General features: G+C 45.2%; 1 protein-coding gene across 1 annotated transcript in view; it reads left to right on the top strand.

The window, feature by feature from the left end:
- Nucleotides 1-3,203: 3,203 nt before the first annotated feature.
- Wwox (WW domain containing oxidoreductase) overlaps nt 3,204-27,633 on the top strand; it is a 296,272-nt gene continuing 271,842 nt past the window's right edge. The window contains exons 1-4 of the mRNA XM_059263056.1: nt 3,204-3,411; nt 8,096-8,160; nt 9,038-9,095; nt 11,977-12,155. Of these exons, the coding sequence (XP_059119039.1) occupies nt 3,305-3,411; nt 8,096-8,160; nt 9,038-9,095; nt 11,977-12,155 (409 nt within the window). The 5' untranslated portion in view covers nt 3,204-3,304. The remainder of the gene's footprint in view (nt 3,412-8,095; nt 8,161-9,037; nt 9,096-11,976; nt 12,156-27,633) is intronic.

Genomic DNA, 27,633 nt, shown 5'->3' with positions numbered 1-27,633 from the left:
TAGGTGTATTATGTATTAGCTACTTCACACCAGTGTGAAGAAAATCCCTGACATAAACAACTTAATGGATGAAATTTCAGAGGACTTGGCAGACGAAGGTGGGGAAGGCACAATGGGGCAGATCACTTCTCATCATAATGAGCATGCTAGTTGGCTTTCTGTTGCTTTAACAAACGCCATGACCAAAAGCAATTTTGGGAGGACAAGTTTATTGGTCTTGCACTTCCAGGTCACAGTCCATCATTGAAAAGAGCTGGGGCAAGAGCTGAAGGAACTGAAGCAGAAACCATGGAAGAACACTGCTTACTGGCTCACTTGGAGATACCAGTTTTGCATAGTCCAGGACCACCTAACCAAGGAATAGCTGCCCCTCTATTGGGCTAGACCCTTCCAGATCAATAAATAATCAGGACAATTCCACACAGACACAGCCATCAGCTAATCATATCTGGGTTCTTGCCAGGTGACATTCGGTTATGTAAAGCTGATAATAAAAACTAACTACAAGAGCAAGATAGGAAGCAGGGTTGGCGGCAGGAGATAAAGAGGAGAGCATAATACTCCTACTAGACCTTCCCTGCCAAGCAACCCATCTCCTCCTGCTATTCACCACCTCCCAACGTTTTCAGAAACTTCCAAAATGGTACCACCAACTGCTGTGGGATGTCCTGTATGCTATAAAAATATGTTGCTATGATTGACTGATAAATAAAATGCTGATTGGCCAGTAGCCAGGCAGGAAGTATAGGCGGGACTAGCAGAGAGGAGAACTGGGGGAACAGGAAGGCGGAGGGAGGAGATGCCAGCCTGCCATCCAGGGAGCAGCATGTAAAGGCAGCAGGTAAAGTCATGGAACACGTGGTGACATATAGATTAACAGAAATGGGTTAATTTAAGATAGAAGAACTAGATAACAAGAAGCCTGCCATGGCCTTGCAGTTTGTAAGCAATATAAATCTCTGTGTGTTTACTCGGTTGGGTCTGAGCGGCTGTGGGACTGGCGGGTGAGAGAGATTTGTCCTGACCGTGGGCCAGGCAGGACTGGAGAAAACTTCAGCTACAACCAACTGGAAAACAAGCATTCAAATCATGAGCCTGTTAGGGACACTTCAGAATCAAACTGCAGCAGAAGGACACTATACATTATCAATATCTGTGGCTTGATATCATGTCATTAAAAGCAGGTGACAGGAAAGGCTCTGTCTGTATAGAGTAATCCAAGGTCAACTTGAGCCCTCAGACCTTGAGTAGAGGCCACAGGTCACCAGAAAAACCAAGACTCTTCATTTGGACCTTATTCATTTCCTCTGCACAATCAATGGACTTTGGGATCTCACTCCCTATTCATATCAGAGGAGTCAGTAGACTAAGGTGAGAGATGAAAGGGTAAGCAGAGGTGCTGTAGATTAAAAATATCAAATACACATGCACAGACATTTGAAAAGGGCCATGCTCTCATAGGAATCAAATGAGAGAGCAGTGATATTACAACTAAGTGGTTGGGATGAGGAGATGGCTCAGTGGTTCAAGCCCTTGCCATGCGAGCATGAGGACCAAGTTGGATTTTCAGGAACCACAGAAATTCAGGGTGGGTGTGGTGTCTTTCTGTAATTCCAGTGCTGAGGAGGCTGAGACAGGGATCCCTGGAGCAAGTTGGCTAGCAGACAACTGAGACACTCCTTCAATGAATAAGCCTTTGAAGAATTTACTCTTCTTATCAACCCCAGGGCCCCTCAAGCATGTGCACATGTGTGTTCACATACACATGCATACTACACACATACACATGTGGAGTAATAAAACCCTAAATGTTGTTTTCATTAAGTTAGCTTTTCATTTCATTATGTTCAGGGAAGTGTGTCTGCCCCTAAGGAGTATGGAGAGGGAGGAGCTATCCCACAGCAATGATCATTTTCAGGACTAGAAGACAAAAGCAACCCTGTCAGTATCCCCAACCTACCCATAAAATACGCAGTCTTTTGATGGAGGCATGCATTGTCTCAGTCTGGGCCAGAAGTCTTCTCTGAAACACAGGGTTGGGAAACAAGTTATCAGTAGGGTGTGTTTTGGAAACTTCCTTCAAGCTGAAGGGTAAGCTTCAGGTTGTGGATATAGGACTCATAGACAGGATTCTTGTAAAGTGCTTTAAGAGTCTACTTTGTGAGTTTGTAATTAGGTGGTGCCTGTGAACAGGAGAACCACATTATGGCTAGAAGACTGTTCTCTCTAATGGAAAATCTGGAGGAATGAGAGTTTTTACTTTTTGTATCTTTGAAGATATTTTCTCACTTTATATGGCCTAGGCTGGCCTCAAACTCATGATAATCCTTCTGTTTTAGCCTCCCAAATTTTGGGATTACACTCATGAGCCACTGTACCTGTTTAGACCTTGTATTTCTTAAGTTCTCCACAGTATAGATAGTTTTTAAATGTCGTGTTTACATGCACAACAAAGCTTGTGAATGGAGAAACCCTGCACAGTATCAAGTTGGGACATTTATTCTCACAGGTGTATCCAACCTGAGGCTCATGCCAGCATGTGGCCCAGGATAATAATAAATACGGCCTGGACTACAGAGCGAGTTCCAGGACAGCCAAGGCTACGCTGAGGAACTCTGTCTCGAAAAACAAAAACAAAAGCAATAATAATAATAAATATGGCCCAACACAAAAATTGCAAACTTCAAATATTGTAAAATTTTCTTTTCTTTTTCCTACTTGGGATTCGATTGAGCGGTTCTCCAGCGTAAACTTTGTATATGACAAGGTCACACAGTATCGCGTCGCAATGTCAAAATGTTGAGCACTCACACCTGCAAGGGAAGAGACTGGAACCCAGGACAACCTCATCAGAATTCTTTCTTTTTTGCTGTATTTTATAGTCCTGTTGAGTCTGGACTACATTTCCCAGGATACCCCATTGCTGGGACTCATTCAGGATTGGGTATAACGATGAGGAAGTGATTTCGGGTCGCCCAGCAACGGGCGGAGTCCTGCACCGTGACTGGGTGAGCACGCCCCTTCCAGGAGGGTGAAGGAGCTTAATCCAGTTTCTGAGCCGTTCCTGTCTTTCCTTCCAGCCGGACGGCCTGGTTGGTCTCTTCCGCGCTTCCACCGCCTCTCCTCCCAGGCTCCGCCCCCTTTCCCGCCAGTCGCCGCGAAAGCAGGAAACTGGATTGCAGCTGCGGATCGGCTGGGCGATCAGTGCGCAGGCGCGAGCGGTCCCGGGGCCCCTGATGCGCGCGGCGCGGTTGAAGGCTGAGTGAGTTGCTGAGGAGACCCGGCGACTACTTCTGTCTCCACCATGGCAGCTCTCCGTTACGCGGGCCTGGATGACACGGACAGCGAGGATGAGCTGCCTCCGGGCTGGGAGGAGAGAACCACCAAGGACGGCTGGGTGTACTACGCCAAGTAAGCGGCCTGGAGCGGCGCTCCCGGGACCCGTGTCCTGCGAGGCCTGGACCCTGCGCGGCCAGCCCGGCGGGCATGCGCATCCAGATGACCAGCCACCTGTCCCAGGTCCCCCACCGTTGTGGGCTCAGGGTCAAGACCGAGTCTCCGGGCCGCCTGCAGCACGCCCCCTGCTGCTCACTAGGTGGCACTGCACTATACGGTGATGGCTCGTAGGTCTTAACTCTCCTCAAGAGGAAATGGAGCAAACTTCAATGCCCAGCTCCCGCCAAGGGCACCTGGGTTGGAGGCCCAGCAGTCTGTAATTTTGAACAGAGGTCCTGGATGGCTCACAGTGGTCTCCCAGGGAAGTTTTGGAAACCGTAGCAGAGCCTTTCTCCATTACTAACCGTGACCTTGGGCCACTGAAAGCCCCGGCGGATAGTCTGTTTTCCCCATCCGTAAAATGAGTTTTGACACAAGATTGAATCCAGTGCTGTGCATAAGGCACTCTGTGGAGACGCTGGTGGGTTGTAGCTCTCCCGCCCAGGCCGGCATTAGTTGGACTGTATCTATGGCAAAGATGCTTAGGCCTGATGTTAGGATTACCTGTGTGGTCTCTCCCTCCTTCTCCTCCCCTCCCTTGTTCTGAGACAGGGCCTCTCTATATAATCCTGGTTGGCCTGGAGCTAGCTTAACAGACCAGGCTGGCCTCGAACTTTCACAGATCCACCTGCCTTTACAGGGTCTCACTGCGTGTTGGCTTGGGTGACCCCACCCCCAGTATCTGGGTATACACCGAGTTTTCATGGAGAACCTACCGAAGCTGACTCTGTAGTTGGGGGAATCTACCCTTTTTAACAAAATTAAAATATGTAATGCACAAAATGATGGGTTTTGATACAGTTAGGGGTCTTGATTGGGTTCGTTTTCTCTGCCAGTTAAAGAATTAAAAGGCAGGAAGAATCTCCAATACTTCAAACAGCAGTAGGCAGAATCAACAGTTGAAAGGCATTTACTGGGGGGTCGGAGGGAACACAGTCACACAGCAGACACACACAGAGAAAAAGACCCTCTGCAAAGCAGAGAGGGGTACTCTGGAAGCCAAAACATCCAGCCTCTTTTTGAGGGCTTTTTTTTTTTTTTTTTTTTTTTAAAGTCTTTGAAGAGTTTTCCTCCTCTAATATAAGAGTTGGTCAGTTTGAAGAAAGATAAGACGATTGATTGGCCCACAACTGTTGGGTAACATGCCCTGATTTGGCCTTGAACTTGTTGAGCATTAGCAGGGGCCTAAGGCAAGGAGGGTGAGGAAGAAGCTGGCCTTTAGTTAGCTAGCCATGCCCCCTCTCCCTACCTGCCTGCCTACCAAGGAGTCTGTCTACCCCCTAGTCCCTGACTTTCACGATGTCCTTTGTTGTATGTATATGGGGTACTTTCATAGTATTCAGTGTCCCATTACTCTTCCTTCCCGCCCCCACTTTCTTCCTCTTCTCAAATACTTTTCCCCTCTACTCTCTTATGTGTTTGCAAGGTATTTTTTAAATAGGGTCTCATGTAGTCCAGGCTGTCCTTAACTTGATATGTGGCTGAGGTTGAGCTCCTGATTCCCCTGTCTCCACTTCCTGAGGGCTAGCTGGGGTCCACAAGTGTACAGGAGCACACCTAGCTTTATGTTTTTAAAAACTAGGAGAACCAATCTTTTTACACATGAGTGTATTATCACTTGGCTTTCTGAAAACAAATTGTAGTAATTACACCTGTAATTTGTGTTTTTAGTTTTTAATATTTAATGTTTTTTAAATGTAGACCACACTGGCTTCAAACTCACAGAGATCCTCTAGCCTCTGGGATTAGTGGTGTGTGCTACAGTTTTGTGTGTCCAGTTGTGTTTCTTGTAGCCCATGCTTGCCTAGAATTCTTTATGTAGCCAGGGATGACATTAAATTCCCATCCTGTTGCCTCCTGCCTCCACCTTCCAGGTAGGAATCACATGCTTGCTCCACCCCTACCTGGTTCGAGAAAAATTTAAAAGATAACTTTCCTGACTCATTATCAAATTAGGACTTAGTTTGTGCCCTGGAGTCTCTCCATTGATAGGTTGTAAACTCCCCATGAGATTTTCAGCTACACAAGGGTATGAGTCACTGCTGCCCCTGCTGGCCAGGTAGAAAGAAACGAAAACCAGAAAAGCTCTGGAGAATTCATTCATTGAAGGGTGTAGAGCCCCAAAGTGAAGAGCCAGGCCCCTTGGTGGGCACTGGTGATGTCCAGCTAAGTGAGGTGCAGCTGTCAACTTAAGGAGCTCCACAAGACCGGGCAGATGATTTGTAATTATATGGTTCCCGTGCGTTTTGTCTGTCCAGCAGGAGGCGTGTGTGAGTGGGTGAGGGAGGCTGCCTAGGAGAGCTGTCACTTGGCCTGTGTCTCAGAGCACAAGTAAAAGGTGGGTTCATGTGGCAGGAAGTTGGGCAGGTGGAGGGGACAGTGGAAGGAGGGACCGCAGGCAGGCCTCTGTCTGTGGTGCAAGGTTGTAAAGTCTGACACTGTCGAGGAAGGCATCAGTTTGCAGAGGGCCTCCTGTGTTTTACTGAGGACCTGAGACTCTGGAGCCCACTGATGATCTGGAGCTGGGGAGCGACACTGAGTTTATGTCTTTAGAGAAGTGAGTGGATTGTATGAGCAGGAGGTTCAGGGTGTAGGCATGCCAGTGATCCTGCATTTGCTGCTCCTACCTAGACCTCTGTGTGCAGAGTCTCTGCCCTCGAGACCTTTCTAGTCTATGCTGTTCCAGCCACCCGTACTTTTCACTGTTTTTACTCCTTAGCATCTCAAATAGGCATCTTGTCAGGTGGTGATAAAGTAATACAGTTACTCTCTTGTTGAGAGGAAATGAAGCTTAACCTTCGAATGCCTCCTTCAGTGTCCTGCTGTTTCCCTGATGATAGGGTCTTTGTCACTGGTGACAGGTGGTTCTAGCTTTTGATCCATGCCCTATACGAGAATGATCTATTAGAGCTGTACTTTAGGTTTTGAATGAGTTTATTAAATGTGAATCGAGCCAAAGTAGAAGAATAAATACCAAGTAGCAGATAGATAGAAGCCACAGATAGCAAATACTATTTGGTAGAGTACTCACAGGGCCCATCAGAAACAGACTGGAGGAGCCCAACTGAGAGAGAAGTCAAGTCACAGCTTTAAGTCAGGTGTGTACAACATCAGCAGACATCTGGGAGCCCTGTGGAGAGGTAATGCTGGTGTTCCATCGCCCGGTACATGCTCTTCGTGGACAAGCTTCCCCTTACCCACAGACATTTTTCTATTGTGGGATAAACAGTAGCTGAGGGAAGGCACTTTGGAATCTTCTCGCTGTGTTCAAGGACAGGATGTTTCTTTAATACCCTTAGCTGTCTGCTGTTACCTTTCTTCCTGTCACAGACTAGGGAGCCCATCAGTCTCTTGGGGGCTTTTGGAGGACACTTGAAAGAAACACACAAGAGCCTGGGAGCCTCCTTGATACCAGAGTCTGCTCTCAGTGAGCTTGGACAGCACATGACAGCTTACCAATAGAATGTATTACAGCTCACCATTTTATTGTAATGGTTGCTCCGTTAGATATTTGAACAGTGTCCTCAACAGCCCCATTCTGCAGATGACAGGAAGTGATGGCTGAGAGCTGGAGTGAGTGGACTAGTAGTGCATAGGGACTGTCTTGTCAGATCTAGTGTTTGTAGATCCACGGTCATCTTGTCATAGGCAGATGACCTATGCTGCTGTCTTACTGCGTTCTTAATGTCCTTTTGGGTGTGCTCAGGACCCAGTGATTAATGAGACACTGAAGTTACACCTGGGGATAGAATACACATCTAAAACTATTTTTTTTGTGTGTGTGTATGTGTGTGTGTGTGTGTGTGTGTAATGGTGTATGCATGCCGTGGTGTGTTGGTGGAGGTCAGAGGACAACGTTCAGTAGCTCATTCTCTATGTCTGCTGTTCGATCCAGGCAGCAAATTTGTGTCAGGATTGCATGGCAAGCACTTTCACCTCTTGAACCATTTTGCCAGCTCAGAATGTACATTTTTAAAGTCACTTCTGTAATTTTAGTGCTTAGGAAGTAGAGACAGTAGAATTAAGTGTTTAATGTCATCCCTGGCTACGTAGTGAGTTTAGGCCAGCCCAGGCTGCACAAAACCTTGGCTCCAAAAGAACAAAAACAACAACTAAACTAAACAGCAACAAAACCAACAAAACAAAAAAAGAACAAGGAAAATAAACATCTAAAAAAGATTAACATTAACAATGCTGTATTTAAGCTACGTTTAATACTTAAATATGAGCATTATAAACCAGACACTGAAGTTTGTCAGTATATCTTTAAATGAAGGGAAAAGAAATACAAAATATCTGTCTAGAGCTCTGTGATTCACAGAGCTTTGTAAAGTTGACTCACAGCTGGGACCCAGTCCCTCCTTGCTCTCCTCCTACTGCTTTCCCCACTTGGCCTGCAAAATTCCTTCAGGATTGATTCCAGCCCCCAACCTGGGGTCTCTGACCTGATGTAACCAGGAGAATTTCAACTCTGAGTATGTCTTTCTGGGCCTGTTCTTACTACTCCAGATCTATCTGGGAGAGACAAGTTCAGTACAGTGATTACTGTATTACTGTATTTAGCCAGGTTAACTTACTTTATTGTGGGTCTCTGTTACAGCCACACGGAGGAAAAGACCCAGTGGGAACATCCGAAAACCGGCAAAAGAAAACGAGTTGCAGGAGGTCTGTATGGCAGAAGCCTAGAATCCTGAGTCTGAAACATTGATTAGCTGGGCAAGATGTCACTGTGGTGAGGTAGCACTTGACCCTATCGTCCTGGGAAGGCTGTCTGGTGGGAACAAGGAACAAGACTCTCAGTGTGAGAGTCTACTGGGATTTGGCAGAAGAGGAGTTAAGACGTTGAGATGGACATCAGGGTGCCTTATGCCTTATGGCCTTAAACAAAGGGTTATTGAAACAGTTGTGGCCTTTGACTTGTTGCGTTTCTCTGTAGTTGCACCATGTGGGTAATCGCTTTTGGTGTAGGCTGTGGAGGCAGATGGCAGTGCTTTACAGAAACCTACAGAGAAAACGGTGACTTCTAGGTGTTTCCGAACAAGTACACAATCCATGGAATAGAAATATTGAATAAAGACAAAAGGTGTTGAAGCTCCTTGGCCTCAGTGGGTTTAGGATCTAGTTGAAGACAGATGAGCCGGTACATGAGAATGATGGATGGCTCTATAACATGGTGCAAGGCAGCCCAATCAGCACTCCACTGGTCAGTGTCTGGTGTACTTTCAGACATGGTTGTGGGCTTCAGGAATTCAAGTTCACAGGAGCGTCTGCTGAGGCTCGAAGTAAAAGGAGGAGCTGAGTGAACATTTAAGAGTGATCAAGAGAGTAACAGGATTTTGGTTAAATCAGGAAGCAGAAATGTGGATTCCAGAAGGGATACTGGGCCTTCTGTGGCTGCCATCCTTGAATCTTGTGACCAGGGGAAGCTTTTCCCGAGGGTTTAGGAGACGGGATAAGAGGGATGACACTTCTTCCTGACCTTGGGGTGTGGCTTGGTTTCATTCCACTACATGTACAGCTGTCAATATTTCTTGTGTTTCAGATTTGCCATATGGATGGGAACAAGAGACTGACGAGAATGGACAAGTGTTTTTTGTTGAGTAAGTGTCTGTGTAGAAACATGGCCAGGATAGCCTTTAAGAGGAATTTTTAATTATAATTTCCTATATTGACTGTAGGAAAATATGAAGTCATATTTACCTGTTTTGTCAGCAGGAGTAACCACCTTCTCTGGCTTTCTGATTTTTTTCCCCTCCAGTCTGCAGTTTTCCACCCTTTTCTGTACACTAAGGTTTTGGGGTTAGGCCAGACCCCCCACCCCCCTTCACATTCCAGCCCGCCATATGGATTGTGGTATGGCATTCCCTATGCATACCCTGATAGAACAGCTACAGTTTCTACTACCATTCCCTAAGGTCAAACAAAATAGTAACTTTTCAGAGAATGTGATAACATGCATGAAATTTTTCTTATGTTTTCACTAGGTTTGATTGAACTACTACCTCCCTCCCTCCCTCCCTCCCTCCTTCCTTCCTTCCCTCCCTCCCTCCCTCTACTTTCCTCCCTGCCTACCTTTCTTTCCTTCTTTTTTTTCCTTTTAAGCTGCTTGTCTTTGAGGCTTCCTAAATTTTTACAAAGAATTGATTGATGTGTCTATGTGACTGTATAAGGGCATCAGGTCCATCTACTATCATTCTATAAATTCCTTTGAGGTTGGGTCTCTCCCTGAACCTGGAACTTGCTTTTTCTTGGCTCAGGTGGAAGCCAGTAAGCCTCAGCAATCCTGCTATGTCTGCAGTCTTTGGAGCTGGGCTTACAGTTGTGCAAACAGGGAATTCCAGGCTTGTTGGATGGGTGCTGAGTTCTAAACTCCAGTCCTCATGATTGGGCGACAAGTACTGTTAACTACTGTGCCATCTCTGGAATTGTTTTCAAATTTGTATAACTACAGTGACAGTTTGTCTTGGCCTCACCTGTTACTATCCCTATAGTAATAGTTATAGTAACAGGTTTACCTGAGGTAAATGGCTTGTCAGCAAACCTAATGAACTCCCTCTTGGTATGTCTCCTGCACTGGAAGCAGGTAGGCCAGGGCTTGCTTTGGAGAATGAGCAATCATTGGCAGCTCCAGCAGGGCAGCTTCCCTGGCAGGTGGGTGGGTGGATAGTCTTTGCTGCCTATTAGATTATAAAGGATTTCCTCTCCCTTGATTTATAAAAATCTTTTCCCTTATCAAAATAGAGATATTATTTTTTAGTTTTGTTTTCCGAATATCCTTTTCCACATTTTCTTGGAGAACATGGCTGTAGAAGTTCTTAGCCTCCTGTGTATGCTCCTCCTGTGTATGCTCCTCCTGTGCACACACATGCCTGTGAACCTGTTCTCTGGGGTGGTTTCCTCTTTACTGGCCCAGAGCAGTGGTTCTAAGGTGGGATTCTCCAATTGTTATCTTTGGCAGCTTTTGGGAACTTATTAGATATACACATACACAGACCCTCTACTATCTGAGTTTCAAGTTGGGGTGTGTTGGTGGTGGTGGCTGGCAGCCTATGCCCTCCAGGGAATTCTGAAACATGCTGGTTTGACTGGCCTACTCTAGAGAGGGGTCAGCTGAACTTGCCTGTGATGGATCAGACATTGTGTTTTAGGGTATGGTTTCTGTTTTAATACAAAAGTGATGGCCATTGCTGTGTCCCAGTAAAACTACAGAAACAGGTGCTGATCTAATGAACGAGCATGGACTTTGGAAGCAAGCTAAAACAAGGCTTCCCTGAGTGGTTATTCTCTAGCCTGCTGCAGGAGTGTGCTGGGATATGCTCAACAAGCAGCTCTTCAGGGAAAAGAAGTATAGATTTGTTTCCATGTGCAAATGCTATCACCAGTGCCAGGTTGCAGGCTACCAAGGTGGAACCCCTGAGGAGCAAGAGTGACAGCACAGCCCGCGCTGCTGACGTCACTGTTGTCAGACAGGGTCTTACTAAGTTGCTCAGACTGGCCTTGAAGTTGCAGTCCTCCTGTTAGCTGGGATTACAGGCCTATGCCATGAAGCCCAGACACATTTTACATCATAGTCTTCTATGTGTATCAGGAGGGTTCTTAATAGTTTTAAGTATGTTTATGACTTTTCAAGGTCTTTATTTCAGATCTCAAGAATACACATCATTTTTGTATTATATTTTATATATTTAGAATGTGGGTGTATATGCGTGCATGTATGCACATCATGGCACACACATGGCCATCAGGACAACTTGCAGGAGTTGATTGTTTCCTTCATCACATAGGGTTCAGGGATTGAACTCAGTTATCAGGCTAGATAGCAGGCACCTTTACTTGCTGAGATATCTTGACAGCCCAAGAATACATTTAAAATGTAAAAATTGTATTAAAAGGAGTAATTTAATAATCTATATGTGCCAGTATATTTTAGTGTTGTTTCTGTAAATTCTAGATCAATTCCAAATCAAAAGTAGAGTGCTTATTATAGGTGGCTTGGCCATGGTCTTAAAATGAAAAGCATTGAAACTTTGCTATTTGGCTTGCTTTATAGTTATTAAGACTTCCATCATTTCCACTTTCTCCTCGTGTAGCAGGGTTTTTAGGCCTTTGCACAGGCCAGTGAAATTACTTGGACATGTATTCATGAGAGTGGTTGGCAGATCTTACAGCTGAATTTATATAAACATGAATTCAGTAGAAACTTACAGTCTTCTCAGGAAGCTGTTGTGAGAGCCAAGGGGCCAAGTATATCCTAGTACCTTCATGTAGTTCTGAGAGGCTTCCACAGCTGTGTTCCCAGGCAGGGGTATGGTCTTTCTGGAGGTTAGAAGATAGATCAAATGGGTTCTAGATCTCTCCATGTTTGACAGTAAGCCTTTTGGTACATGAACCATGGCGTGTGACTGAAGTATTAGAGTATCTTGTATTTGGAGCTGCTGGTCCTTGCTGTATAGAGATCAATACCCTCCCTGTTCTTTGCAGCCACATAAATAAAAGAACTACCTACTTGGACCCAAGATTGGCATTTACTGTGGATGATAATCCAACAAAGCCAACCACCAGACAGAGATATGATGGTAGCACCACCGCCATGGAGATCCTGCAGGGCCGGGACTTCACAGGAAAGGTGGTCCTGGTTACCGGAGCGAATTCAGGAATAGGTAAGTTACTTACTGTCATCCTATTTTACTTATTTCTTTTTTTGTGAGTGCTGTGGTGAATTCTACTTAAATATAACTGGTGAAACTTTGGTAGTGAATCTCCAGTTTACAGATGGTCTCATAGTCTTTTCAGCTGTTGTTTCATTAGCATTGCAGCCTCTTTCAATCCCAGGGTTACAGTGGGAGGCTGTGTGGGGCCTGACCTTGAAGTTGCTCAAAGCTGAGAAGTCAGCAAAAGGCTGTGGCTATTTTGGTATTCAGGGGCTGGAGACAACAGGCTCTGGCTAAGAGTTTTTGACCCGGTCTGTGTGGTGCATGGATGTATTCCAATTACCTGGGTTATTCAAACCAAAATTGATTGGTAATGGGATACTGGACGACAGCAGATTGTGACTTTGGATCCAAGGGTACTGCAGGTTTCCACTGGTCATTGAGCCTATCATTTTCTTCTGGTAACCGTATCTTATTTCTTCATAAAACTGGAGAATTCGTCCTTGTCCTCACCTCTGCTGCAGCCCTCCTAATTGCTGCTCTTTAACCACAGTGGCTGTGGTGAGGTCAGTGGGCACTTGTGCCATCCTGAGGGATGGAGATTTATTTTGTTTTGGTCCATTGACATCTGACATTAGCATCTGAATTGCTTTGAGATAGGATATGCATCTTCAGATTAAAGAATAGAATTGCATCCAGATGTCCTCTGGCTTGTCCTCTGTCAGGTTTCTCTCTGTCCATCTGTCTGTCTATCATGGTGCCCCCTCATGACCTCTCTCATGACCTTTTCTCTATCTTTCCTGATTTTGAAGTCCCCAGTGTCCTTTTCCAGCAAGCATAGGATGTGAGGTACTGCATATAGCGGATCAGCCACTGTGCAGTGTGGCAGGCTCTCAGAGCTTGAGATTGCCATCCCAGATACGGACAGGGCCTTGACCATACTATGCTAAGGTAAAGGGACAAAGGAAATGTGTCTAAAAATTGGGAAGCGATTTCCTTAAAATCCCCTCCTAAACCTCATCTGAGCTCAGAATACATTCAGTAGAGCCTTTCAGTCTCTGCCTTGGGTTAAAGTCTGGATAATGGTCATGCTGTCAGTGGAGCTGCAGTGCTAGTAATAATGACTGGCTCCTTGGGATCCCAGAAGCAGTGGGTTGACCACTGTTACAGTTCTGAGTGTAGACCCAGGATACTGTAGAGTAAGTTTTAGAGAAGGATTTGAGGAATTAAGAAAAACCCCTGTGTTTATGTAATACTCAGCTCACTAGGAATTTAATGAAAAGATCTCATTCTTTTGGTCTTTTAGTTGGACAGTTTTTCTCTCATTTATTCATTTAAAACTTATTTATTTTATTTTATGTGTATCAGTATTCTGACTGCGCACTACTTTTGGAGTCCTGAAGAGGTTCTTGGATATCCTGGATCTGGAGTTATAGATGGTTGTGAGCTGCCATATTGGTGCTGGGACTTAATCTGGGTTCTCTGCATGAGCAGTTCTTAACCAGGGAGCCATCCTTCCAGTCCCCAGGATAGACTTTCTTTAATCAGTGAGGTGTGTGACTGGTTCCTGTCAGGTGCTTGGTCTGATGTTAGCTAGCAGACCTTTGAATCCGACTGTTGTCCTGGCAAAGATTTGCAGCACCGGGTGGGTGTTTGGCATTGCCATCTTGGACTCGGACTTGGCTGAGGACAGGATGAGAATCATGTTTGGGTGATTTCTGATATAGAGAGACATGGAGATGTTGAAGTGTGACGAAGAAACATGTGGACCAAAGGCTCCCCAAAGCCTGGGAGCAAGGGTGGGAGAGCTGTCTCTCCGCTGCTCCCACTTCCCTCTGACACGTCCTTCTTGAGCCCACAGTTTACTGTGTGGACTCTGCAGGAGGTGTGCATGGTCTCACTGGTGCGGCCAGTCATAGGGTGAGGTCAGGATGGATTGTGGAGGATTATAGGGAAGCCAGCAGTTCCCAGCCCCTGCTTTCTCTCAGGGACTGACTTTACCACTGCCTGTCATTCCTTCTTCCTTTCTACTCCAGCAAGCATGAGCCTGTGCTAGTGCTGAAGATTCTGACTCTTCAGTTTTGGAAGAATATATTGCAAATTCCAGGTAATCAAATCTGTACAGATCCTTCTGCCTCTTCAGCAGGCGTGTCGGACTTGAAGAAGCTGGAGGTTGATAGGAACAGGAACCTGGCTTTTCATCACAACATAATTGTATCCTTCCAGGAAGTCTTGGAGAGTGTTCTTGCCCAGGTAGTCTGTGGCTTCTAGATCCCAGGCTTCCTTCTCCCAAGCTGTGCAACTGCTAAATTGTCCCCGCCCCCCACTGCTTCATTTTTGCCTGTTGAGTGTAGAGTGGAGTGGGCATCTGCTCCCAGGATCACTGGTGTTACCTTCTGTGAAAACTTTGCCAGGGTCGTCAGCATCCTCTTCTTTGGGCCACAGCAGGGTGACTGTTGTGTGTATCAGCAGTTGAGTCTTTAGCCTGTGAAGCTGAGTGGATTGATTCTGAGCATGGTCCCCCCCGTGACTGGAAGGACCCCTTGTCTGCTCGTGAGTGCTGTAGCCACAGCGCCTTTTCCATGCTCCCCTCCAGGCACTGCCTCGTCAAGGTGGAGGGAGGAATGTGTCCCCTGACCCACTGACTGGGTTCTTCTCGGGCCCTGTCCCCTTTGATGTGAGCTCTGAGCAGACTGGTCTGTCACTTACGCTCTCACACTGGCCGTAAGCAATGCAGAGCTAACTTTTGAATGCCGATACTTGGTATTTTTAAGGCAACTAAAGAACTTCTCAGTTTTATGCAGGGTGAAAAGGCCAGGATGGTTCTGCAGTGCAGGATGATTCAGAGGCAATGCAGAAGTACAAGGGGAGCATGAAAAAAGTTAGTTTTGGAGACAATGTCTTACCATGTGTTTTTGCCTTGAGCTTGCTGTATAGGTCAGGCTGGCCTCCAACTCCTGATCTTCCTGCCTCCCATGCCAGGGTTACAGATGTGTCCCACCACGCCCGGCTCCCAGCCCTTCTCATTACAGTTGTTAGCCAGCTTTACCTGTTAACTGGACTCAGCGGTCTAGATTGGAGTCGGCCAACTGCAGCCCCTGGGTGCAATTTGACCTACCTGGTTTTGTAGGTGTTTTATATTGGAGCACAGCCATGCACATTTAGGATATCACCAGAAGTCGAGTAACTACAGCAGGGATTATGTGGCCCCCAAAGCCTAAAGTATTTACTATGGGGCCTGCACTCAAAGCATTTGCTCTTCCTGTACTGGGTGGTCTAGCTGAACACAAGGCAGGGTTGCCTCAGCATTCTTATCAGCCACAGTTTAGCTGAAGCTGGGATAATGGGATACCCAGCTGCAGGAAGAGTGGCCAGCACATCTTGAGTAACTGGAAGGGTCGTCTTACCAATATCTACCCACCCACCAGTGTTCTTAGTGAGCTGCAAGGTTAGAATGTTGTCTTCTCAGGAACTAACACTCTTCTCCTCTTGACCTTTGTTTAACCAGCTTTCTGATCCTGAAGACTTTTAGATTGAAAGCTGTAGCTTGTGGACCTCAGAGGAGATCAGCATCTCAGGCTCCAGGGGGAGCCATCCCTTCATCCAGAGCTGCTGCTAGCAGATCAAGAGCCCGGAGCCTGCTTGCTACTCAGTAGACGAGGGAGGAGCTCACTACCATGTGTGCAGCACAGCTGGGCAGGAGGGCAGGAGGTTGTGGCTCTCTGGAGTTAGCCGCTGCTGGCTCTGATTCTGTAAAAAAAAAAAAAAGAAATGGCTTCAACACAGAGTTGACCACATCTAAGTCCTGGGGAGTCTTAGGAAAGGGCTTGTTTCAGGCTAGGAAGTTTCCCACTTTCCTGGGGGATTTCCCTGACTAAACCTGTGTGCCAGCCAATTTGGCTATGTGTGCACAGAGCTGTGTGGAAGCTGCTGGCCTTGAACCTGTGGGCTGACTTGCAGTCAGGCAGCACTGTAGCTCTGAGGGCAGCCACACGTCCCTTGCACATATTCTGTCAGAGCAGCATTTGAGCTCCAGTTGATTGCTGCTTCAAATAGATGGATACATTGCTGTTCTGTTTATGGGGGGACAGTCAGGCTTCTGCCAAACGCCGTTAAAAACCTGTTACCGGGTATGAGCACATTAGACATCTCCAGTCTGGTGTTCAGGGTACTAATGATAGAATTCTCTTCCTTCAGTCCTTGGCCAGTAGGGGTTCTTAGCCTAATCAGAACGAAAAGTTTCTTTCACCTTCTGGACCTTTATAATGTCAGGCTGCACCACACATGGTTTCCCTCTGAAATAGCCTGGCCTGGCCTTGATTTTTGAGCCAGAGGAGCCATTAACTAAAACAAAGCTAGCTTTTTCTGTAGGAATAATCATAAACCGTGTGTGTGTGTGTGTGTGTGTGTGTGTGTGTGTGTGTGTGTGTGTATGTATGTGTGTGTGTGTATATATATATATATAATGTATGTGTATAATATGTGTGTATATATAATATATGTGTATGTACACATGTTTGTGTCTTTATCTAATTAATATATATGCGTGTGTATAATATGTGGGTATGTATGTGTATGTATTTTAGGACTGTTGCTTTAACTTTCTACTGGTATATATGTCATTGTAATCAGCACCCCAGGGCTTATTGTAGAGATTCACACACGCATACCAAATTCATGCTCCTGGATATAAAAGAGGTACACACTGAAGCTTTCAATCACCGCCCCCTCCCCCAATTTGTTCTCTTTAAAGCAAAGTAAACGTGTCAGGCTTTCTTGCCTAGAGCCTCGCAGTGTTCTTACAGTGTAGTGTGCTTGTGTGTTGGTTTAGAGGATCTTGTCCCTAAATCATGTGCTGATGTTCTGACATGAAGTTAGTGCCACACTTTTATCCTGTGAATCGCCACTGTGGTGGATTCCTGCCTGGAGAAATGCTGCCTGCTCTCAGCTGTTTTCCTTCGAGACCATGAAGCGGCATCGTTCTTTTCTAAGGAACTGCAGGGGATCAGAGTCCAGGCTGGGCTGCCTGAACCTGCCCTTTAGTCCCTTTCTTGAGTAAAGCCCACATTCTTGTGTTTGGGGTTCTGACATCCCCATTGCCTTCCTTTTCAGTTGATGAGATAGGAGCTGATGGGGCCATGGGTAACATCTTCCTTTTGGGACCTAGGTGCTCATTAAGCAGAGGGAAGCCCCTAAATCATCGAAGTGACCCCTGGGGAATCAATTAAATATATCTGTGACAACTATTTTCTAAGCTAAAGTGATCTGAAATTATTTCCTCCTGAGAAACTGTTGGCCGTTGTTTTTCTTTGAGATAGTCTCATTACGTAGCCTAGACTGGCCTCTAGTTCAGGCAGTTCTCCTGCCTCAGCCTTCTCCACACCTGGCTGGAAACTTGAGATTTTTGACAATGTTGGGAAAGGTCCTTGACTGGCATTATACAACGATTAAAAGTTAATACTTCATGAGTCAAACAGCTACTTGACATCTGAATATTCTTGGAAATCATAGTACTTGGGAAGCTTACTACCCAAAAAAGGCCAGTTAAAAATGCTGTAGTGCTCACCATGGTGCAGTTTGCTAGCCCTGTGTAAAAAGCTCGGTAGGTACATAGACTGTGTGTATTAGTCATAGGCCCTGACATGCACCCTCTGGCCAGTTTATAATCGTGGCTATGTGTTCACATGTACCCCTCTGGTCAGTGTCAGAAGGAATTTGCCTTCTGAGGCCTTAGTTAATTTCATGTTTTCAAGTATGTTTGGGTTTTCACTTTTTTAATGTCAGCTTAATAAATAAAGTTCATGTTAGCTATGCTTCAATGACAAAGTGGCTCAACTCTTAATTTAAAGAAAATGTTTACAAATCTGATTTCTACATTATTAAGGTGTTGTGTCACATGCAGACTTGGAAATAGTCTTACATAAAATCCAATTAAAGTGATTCTATTTTTTCCTGCCTTTTTATGATGGAGTGGCACAGTATGCATTGTAACACAAGGATTGCTGTTTTCTGTAATTAACCTGAAAGCAGCCGTGTTTAGCCAGTTTATTCTATTTCCCACAAGAGGGCACTGTTGTCCTTCGACATAATTGAACTAACGCGCGTCTTAGGTAGTTTTCTTCCTGGCTGGCTGGCTTCGCTTTCGCTTTTGTTAAATAGTGCCTTTTCCTTCCCTAACATATCTTTTAGGACACGTCCATCTCAGTGATAGAGCCCCGGCTGAAGACTGGGACCAGTGTTGCGTTTCTCTTTCTTGGCTTTGTGTTTTTGTTTTGTTTGTATAAAATGCCGAAGATGAAGAGGGCCATTTGACAAAAAGGTCCATTGTATTAAGGGAGCAGCTTGTTCCGCCAAATTACACAAGGACAGTGTTTCTTGGCATTATCGGTTTTGAGTGTGCTGGCCTATCAATTATCTGATTTCTTTTTCTAAGTGGGAATTGTAATATTTAAATATTAATGCTCGTGTTTAAGGTTCATTTAGAATGCCTCAGTGACCTTATTTATTTATTTATTTTTGCCCAGCAGCTTTATCTGGTGTGATATAATGTATTTTAATTAGATTGTTTATGAACGATGCATTCTAGTACTAGAAGAAAACATGTTCATTTGTATTTAGTATCTGTTTCTTAAATAAGAGGTCCTGTAAGCCAGACTGTTGTGAAGCAGGCAGCCAGTGCTCTGCACAGTCTTGGGAGGATTTTGATACTACCATTAAAGTTTGAGTAGTTCATTTGTTGCTACTCTCAGTGTCAACAGATATGTGGCCCAAAAGAAAGGAACTTGGGCTTGGCTTTATAGACTGTTTGTTTTCAGATTGTAAATGGAGACAGGATGAATATACTCTGTTATGTACTGTTGTGTGTATTGTGTTCCTTCTCAGCAACTTTTCCTTCTCTTTTGAAAATGGGCAGGCCTGAAAACGCAGTGGGTATGCACCTGTACCAGAGCAGAGCTGTTTCATCTGAGTGGAGATGTTCAGTTCGCTCATGCACAGATGTGTTCACTATTTAAGAAATAAATTGTTAAAACTAGATGGCTGTTGGGAATTATTACAGGTTTGATAATAAAGGCGCCGCTGACAGGTGTGAACCCTGACTGTCACTGTGTGGTGTAAGGCAGCCTTGTCCTGTGCCTTTTTCAGCTATGTACACTGTCCCTGTATGAGTTCTCATCCTTTTCTAAAATTGCATTTGGGGCACAAGGGCCTCCTGCAAGGATCTCTTAATGTAAGGCACCCATAGGTTTATCCAGACATACAGTCCAGTGATTGGAGGTCCCCCTGCCTGAATCATCTCCCTTGATTTAATAAATGAAGCCCACATAGTGATTTGCCAAACTGAACTCTGGGATACGGAGCAAGTGCTGAGCTGGGTGGCATGGGCTGCTCTGGTGGTTTCCATTCTCTTGGTGTTTGTTTATCAGGCTGTTTTCCTTTCTTTCTGTTTGGATACTTATACACTGTATTCAGACAGCTGTCCTTGGAGTCAGATTAAAGTTTACTTCCAGAGTCTAAGGAGATCTAGACTGGTGTGTGTCTGTAAGTGAGTGTGTGTGTGTGTGTGTGTGTGTGTGTGTGTGTGTGTGTGTGTGTGGTGGGGTGGAGACTGGAGACCCAGATGGTACATCACTGTCACTGTGTGAGGCTGATTAGCAAGGTGAGTGGAGCTAGACTTTCTGTTTGAACAGATCTTACAGAAACAAAATTAGTTAGGTAGAGCTTGTGCGGCTATAGAGAAACCATGATTCTCATTCTTACCTTTAAACTGTGCTTAAGGATTTCAGATTAGTGTTTATGCATCACTAGAATATTATCCAAATCGACCCTTTAGATATAAAGACTCTCTGCTTGTCTTTTAAGATTCTTATCTCAGTGCTTGCAGCTGTATCAGAATGGTGCCAGAGTAAGAGAACAGAGAGGTGAGGTCCTTGGATGGGTACAGAATACCTCTAGGTTTCTCCCTGGTGCCCTGTGCACTGTATCTGTCAACTTCCATGGCTGAGAAGTAACTGCACATACCCTGCTAAACTCATTCACTCTGAACCAGGTCTGGGATCAGTGATCTGAGGGCTGAGGGTGCATCTGTAGGGTGGATTATGGCAGATGCAATTTCTAAACCCCGGGTGGTTCATGGGTGAGGTCATGAGTGCTTGCTTGGGATTCTTCCTGGTGGGCTAGTGTGAGCCACGTGTGGGCATTGAGTTCTGGGGGATAGGGGCTAGCACTCATCAAGCCAGGTGTTAGATAGAATCGCTTCCTATGTCTTCTCTTTTAAGTGATTTAAAAAAATTATTTCTATTGTTACATGTATTCCCTGTGGGAAATTTGGAAAATAGAGATTAAACAAAACAAAACAAAAAGCAACATCAACTCCTTAGCTGGAAGCATACTGTTAGTATTCAGCATCAATGATCCTAGGCACTGGCTTTTCTCTTCTTTGTGATTTTTCTACTGAGCTGTAGATTCTATCTTTCCTTGCCATTAAATATTCCACCTCTTAAATGGTTGCATACTATTCCATTATATGGTTTCAACTATTTCCCCAGTGTGGCACATTTGGGTAGATTCCAGCTTTTTAATAGCCATGGAATGGAGGCAGACATTTTGTAATTAAATGTTTGTACCCATCTGTGACATTCTACAGCCTTATTCTGTGAAAGGAGAATTGCTGAACTGACAGATTTCCTCACTAACTTAATAACTTGATTTGTGACATTGTACCCCTAAACTCTTGTACCAATCTAAATGCCAGTTGTTGCCTTGTGTCCCTGCCAACCTTGGGAAGGAGCATTTTAAAAAAATCAATTAAATCCTCATGCCTCTGATTATACCTAAGATGGAGCAGTTCTTCACGTTTGGCCATTTGTACTTATTCTTTTATGAATTGCCTTTTCATTTTGTATGCATGGCTATCAGATACATATTGATTGCTGATTGATTGCTCATTCCATGCAGTATAATTTAATTTTCAAAATGTCCCTTTCTCTTAGAAGTTAATTTATCTCCAAGTGTCCGTTACTTTAAGTACATATTCAATCCTGTGATGAAGAGGCAGTTCATAGAGAAGCCGGCCTTACTCCCCAGCTTACTTCCATGAAGTCCTCTAGGCAATATGCCTTGCCTGGTACACCAGCTACCTACTCACATCCTGGGCACCGAGTGGAAGAGGAACACCCTGAAAACTCAAGTTCACCATTGGCAGGCTCACAGTGGGGCTTGAGGCCAGTAAACAATAGTCAAGAATGGGTGCTTTTGGGCCTTGCAGTTTTCTCCCTCAGATCTGTTAAAGTTAATAACACCATGCTGTTTCCTGTGCATTTGCTCATGTGATGAGCCTGGCTCCCGTGTAGTGAAATTGTACCAATGCTGAAAATAGCTCTGCTGACAGGCAGGGCGGGCTTGACTGGTGGCGGGTTTCAGCCTGGAGAGGGGCAGGCGAGGAGCTCTGATTCTGGAAGCAGGCATGACCTAGTTTTCAAATTGCTCATCGCTTCCTACCTGAGTAACTCAGGCCAGGTGACTTCTTCCGGCTCGTGAGCCACATGGATAGTTCCATCTTTGTGTGTAGTGGTTCAGAATGGAGATCTGGGCTCCTTGTAGACACTTAACCTATAGCCATTTCTACAGTGGATGCTGGATGCTGGAGTGAGTCCTCACATTAATTTGGTGTTTCCAAACTTTCTACTTTTGAGGTCCTCCCAAGGTTGCTACAGTAGCTAGGCATTGGTCCTAGGATCATCTTTCTGAACAACTGTGGTAGGCATGATGGTAAGCACCTTTACCTCCTGAGCCATCTCAGTGACCCCACATTTTCCCTTTAAGACAGGAAGTCCTGTAGCCCAGGCTGACTTTGAGTTAGAATCACGGGTATGTACCACCATGCCTGACTCCATCACTGCTTTGTGTGGATCAAAAAATGGGTGGAAGTATGACACTGAAGAGTCCTTTAGGATAAGGATGCTTACGGTTGTGGGGAAAAAAAAAAAAAAAAAAAACAACAACAACAACAAAAACCTCCCAGCTATAGCCGGGCAGTGGTGGCGCACGCCTTTAATCCCAGCACTCGGGAGGCAGAGCCAGGCGGATCTCTGTGAGTTCGAGGCCAGCCTGGACTACCAAGTGAGTTCCAGGAAAGGCGCAAAGCTACACAGAGAAACCCTGTCTCGAAAAACCAAAAAAAAAAAAAAAAAAAAAAAAAAAAAAAAAAAAAAAAAAAACCTCCCAGCTATAGGAAAGAGCCCTGAAGGTTGGAAGAGGAAAAGAGTAATTTAATTCCTTAGTAGATGGAATATTCTAGAAGCTCTTGCTATTTTTCATTAGGTTGTTCTGGTAGGTTGGTTCAGGCATCAGCCACAGTGTTCAAGAAGGGAGCCAGATGCTGAGGAACTGGACTGTGTGCTGTGCAGCAGGTTTGGGGCCGTGTTTAGAAAGTCTTAACCAGGTGTCGTCTCTATAGAGTCGACAGGGTGCAATGATATCCAGAGGAGCAGAATCTGAAACATGATGCAGTAAGAAGGGATTCCGCATAGAGGCAGGAAGTCCATGGAGGAGTTGTGTTGAGATTTCCTAGGTGGAAATACTGCCACCTAGGAAATACCAGTTCTTGGGCTACATGGTTTCTTGCTGGTGGCCTTTAGTTTCTGAGCATTCCGTCTGTCTATAGCATGGAGCCAGTTCAGAGGGAGATGCAGAATTCTTATGTGACCTGGGTGCTTTCTTCTGATAGGACATAAACGCAATTGCAAGTCCCATCTCAATTCTGGAAGCTTTTCCCAGTCGTCATAGAAGCCAAAGAATGAAAATAAACTCTTTCAGAAGGAGGGACCCCAAGGAGCTGAGGACATGGCTTTGTGGTTAAATGCTTGTTTCACAAACATGAGGATCATGGTTCAAATCCCCAGAACTCATAGTAAATGCCAGTGGTAACTGGCAGCCCGCCAGCTGTTTGAGCCTAAGAAGGTGAGACTAGGCATAGCAGTGAGCTCCGAATTTGACTGAGAGGCCCTGCCTCAATGAGTAAGGGGAGGACTGATGGAAGACGCTTCCGGACAGCATCTTCCTTGGGCCTCCAGGTATGCACATTCATACATGTGCCCACATGTATGCAAGCATACACACACACACACACACACACACACACATTGCACACAAACATAAAAATGGGAAAAGAAAGAAAACAACAAAAGGAGGGACCTCACTGTTAGCCACCTGTGTCTGGAGGATGAACTACCTATACTTTTTGTGTTGCCCAGGGTTTTGTCTTCCAGCTGCGTTGTGCTCTTCTATGTGGCCGTGCTGTAGAGTAAGGCAGCTGTACTCTCTCAGTTCGGCAGCTGGGTTTAGGAAGCTCGTCTCAGCCGAGAGATCATCAGTGCATTAAAACAAAACAAAACAAACCCCATGCCATTACAGTTTTATCTATTAGTGAAGAAGTTTCCATTCCGCGTTCATGTACAGTTAGCAGATTGAGTAGCTGACACACTGGAGAATGCTGTAACAAATCCATTCCAGGAGACGTCTCAGCCGGGAGCCAAGGCAGAGTTTTGGCAAGGGACACCATCTTGTCCGCCTGCAGAGCTGATTGTCTGCGTGCGTGAGGCTCCTTTTTCACCAAGTGTAATTGCTGCCTGGCCAGTATCCCCTGTGTCCCGTCCTCCCTTTGTATTTTTCTCTTGATCAGGGATGGAGCCAGTTGTGTTTATGCGTCATTTCCAGGCACTCTGAAACTGACTAACTGGACTGTACACATAGACACAGTGTCTGTCATATGGTCCTTCCCTGTTTATTTAGTATTCATTTCCTGTCACTGTTGGGAAAGATCATCCTGTACCTACTGGCTTAAAACAATCCAAGTTTCTCTACCACAGCACTAGAGGTCAGAAGTTGTATCTGTCTCCCCGGGCTGAAGTCAAGGTGCTAGCAGGGCTGGTCCCTCTGAGGCTCTGGGGTGGGAGGTACCCATTTCCTTTCCTTTCCCAAAGCTCCTAGCAACTGCCTGTGTCCTTATGGTTCACAGTTCCATCCCCACCTTCTAACCGTCCAGCACATCACCCCAGTCACCATTCTTCCTGTGATCGAGCTTTTCAGTACCTCCCTCTATGAACTGTTGTGATTATATTCAGTATTGCTTCTCTCCCCTGTAATCTAGGATCACCCTTTAAGATCCTTCATTTAACCCCATTGTCGAAATCCCCTTTGCTGTGTCAGGTGACATTCTCAACGATCAGGATGTCAACATTGTCCAGGGAGAGACATTACTGTACCTAGGACAGAAACTAATGCATTTTCCCAGAAACTCAGCATCAGATTATCAGTTACATTTCTTGTCACTGTGACAAATCCTGACAGAAGAGATTTAAGGCTCAGGGTTCCAGAGGGTACTGTTCACCATGACAGGGAAGGTGAGGTGGCTGGAGAGCTTGCTATGTGCCTTGTTCAGATCTTGATGGATCAAGATACTGACCTCATGCTACAAGAACAATTGGGCTACAGTCCTCAAGGCCTGCCCCTCATGGCTGACCTATCTCTGCCAGCAAGGTCCCATGTCCAAAGGGCTCCATAACCTCTTAAAACAGAGCTACCAGCTGGGGGCCAGGTGTTGAACCATTTCACATTCAGACTGTGTCAGCTTTAAGAACGTCTGTCTGTCCCTCTCCACTTCTTTCCTCAGTGGATCTCTGGCCTGGGGAATTGTGCCTAGAAAAGTTCTGTCTGAGTTTTAGGAGCAGTTCTCTGACATCCCAGATCAACCAATTTCAGTTTCTCTGGAGTAGGAGGGTCCTCACAGATCTGAAACTTGTGCTGTGTTGCTTTGCTGAGTCCCTTGGAATCTAGTGTTTGATGGAGGTTATTATATTTATGTGAGAATGTGTCTGTGTACATGTGCACATTTGTATGTGTGTAGTGTATACACGTGTGTAGTGTGGATTGGTATGTAAAGGTGTGTGTAGTGTACGTACATGTGTATGCATGTGTGTGATGTGTGCATGTGCACGTGTGTGTAGTGTGGACACATGGGTAGTGTGTGCGTGTGCACGTGTGTGCACGTGTGTGCATAGAGGTATTTGGCTAAGAGCAGAGCTCCCAGTTAGCATTTGGGATAGGTAAAAACTAATGACCCATTTTAATTCTAACTATTTATTTATTTATTTATTTATTTATTTATTTATTTATTTTCTTACCAACATGTTAAAATCAGGATGTTTTACTTAAAAGGAATCTAAAGTTCTGAGGAGCTTTAGAAATCAGATTTAGTGTTTTAGACCAAATGCTTACAGTGTCTCCTAAATTCGTGTGTTAAAATCCTAGTCCTGAGTGACCCTGAGTAGAGGTGGTACTTCTGGGATGTGGTTAAATCCAGAGGTGGAATGTGAATAGGATTAGTGCCTTTCCAGGTCTGGGCTGAGAGTTAGTTAGCTCGCTTTCTTTGTGCCCAGCAAGGACAGAGTGTGGTATGAGAAGGCAGCTCTATGAGCCACGAGCAGACCAGGGCTCCCTCTAAAAGCCAGCACCCTGACCTTGGACTTCTCAGATCAGTGAACTATGTAAGAAAACTGTTTGCTCTTCAAGGCACCCAGTCTGTAGCATTTGTTACTGCAGCCTTAGCTGACTAAACCCTCCGGTGACTAAAGCCTTTGGTGCTTACTGAACACTGTGACCCCCTGCAGCCTCCCACAGCTTCCTCCTCTTGCCTGTGGTCATATGACCTGCCTAGTTGTGAGGTGAGTGGATAGTTGACCCATAACCTCAAGAGTCCCTTTTTACTCACTCTTTTATGCATTCAATACACATTTATCAACTACTGGGTACTAGTTGCTTAGTCTTCAACTACTGGGTAGTAGTTGCTTAGTCTTCAGTGTAGAACCAGCCTTAGCCTCTACACTTAGGGAGATGCAAACAACTCAGAATGCTAGTAACTGGATCCTTGTGCTTCTCCAGAGCATTTAAATTGATTTGCTTGATAGTGTTTGTGTGTCATTTTCCTGAGTATGTATGTATATGTAGCCTCTGGGTCATTTCTGACTTCTTGCGTTTTTCTGTTTACATTTAAAGACACAGACACAGAGGTCTCTTCCCTGTTCATACTTGAGACAACTACGAGGACACCACTAAACAGATTCTTTTCACTGAAAGAGCATTTGCCGACAGCTGCTGCTCCTTAAATCATAGAGTTAGTGTCTGAGTTTTCTTAAGCTTTGACCCACATGTATGTCTTCCAAGTGGCTACAAAGGAGTACAAAATCTTTGATAGGTGCGGGGGTTGGGAGGGGGGAGTGCAGAGTCACCCTAAACTTGAACAATGTGTGATGTGTGATCTGTGATCCAGTGTAATTGCTTATTCTGTAATTTCTACTCATCATGGTTCCGTTGCTTGCTTTGTGTTAATAAGCGTGCAGGCATATTACGTTTTTTTTTTTTTTAAAGGTCACCTGCAGCTCGCAGTTCCTGCTTCTAACCTGAGCAGTAAATCTCCACCTAGTGTGTGTTGAGAACTAGGAGTAGCTGATTTGAGTGGCCGGCTTGCTTGCCTGATTTTGCTGCCAGATGTTCTTTCCTGTTTTTTCCCCCCTGGTTTTATTTCGTGAGCTCCCAGGCTTCACTCTGTGGTAGGACGTCACCGTAGCTCTGGACTCTTTGGGCCTGATGGTGGAGCTGAGCTCTGCTAATGCTGGCTGTGAATCTGACAGTCTGCTCGGGGAGGTTTTATAATTGCCATAATTCTTCGTGCGGCTCCGTTTGTAGTTCTTCCATTGCTGCAGTTACTGCAGAGCACAGTCTTTGAGGCAGGAGGGAGAGGCGAGTAGCTGCAACCCATGCTTGTGCATTCTGTCAGGGCTTCGGGGATAGTGGTCATGGTTCTGGATAATATTTGGGTCCACACATTCCAAGCAAACTTTATGGCCTATTATGTAAAATGGAAGAGTAAACTAAATCAGGATGGCACACTCAATCTTCAGGGAGTGACCTGTGGACTTCATATTTTAGTTGTCACAAAGGTGGTCTTGTGTGGAGTGAAGAATTTCAAAGGGTTTAACTTTTCAAAAGATACTCCTTAAAAACTCTGTGTTCTTTTTAAACTGTCCAGAGGGAAGTACTTGGGAGTGAAATGATTTCCAATACTCTCCCACAGAGCAAATGCAGATGGATTTAAATGCAGACAGATCCCACTGCTGGAGACCCCTGGTAGCATGGTACACAGGAGCCTTGTCATAGAGAAGTCCAGCTCACAAGGGCAGGGGATACATTTGCAGAGCTGAGCTTGAGTTTGCAAGAGAACAAAACAGTACAGAGTTGGCACAGTAGAAACAAGGCTTTCCAAATTTATAGTCAATAGGCTGTAAATTCTTCCATCTTTTCAGGCTCTTGTTCAGATATTAGAGCACCATATGTGTTTTCTTAAATGCTTCTTAATGGTTCCCCTTGGGATTTGCGGCATGGTGCCCCTCTTCTGTCACCCCTCCATGTTGGTGATCATGCATACACACAT

The sequence above is a fragment of the Peromyscus eremicus genome, chromosome 5 (assembly GCF_949786415.1).
Source record: "Peromyscus eremicus chromosome 5, PerEre_H2_v1, whole genome shotgun sequence".
In the NCBI taxonomy this organism is placed as follows: Eukaryota; Metazoa; Chordata; class Mammalia; order Rodentia; family Cricetidae; genus Peromyscus; species Peromyscus eremicus.
This window is presented reverse-complemented; position numbering and strand designations above follow the sequence as displayed.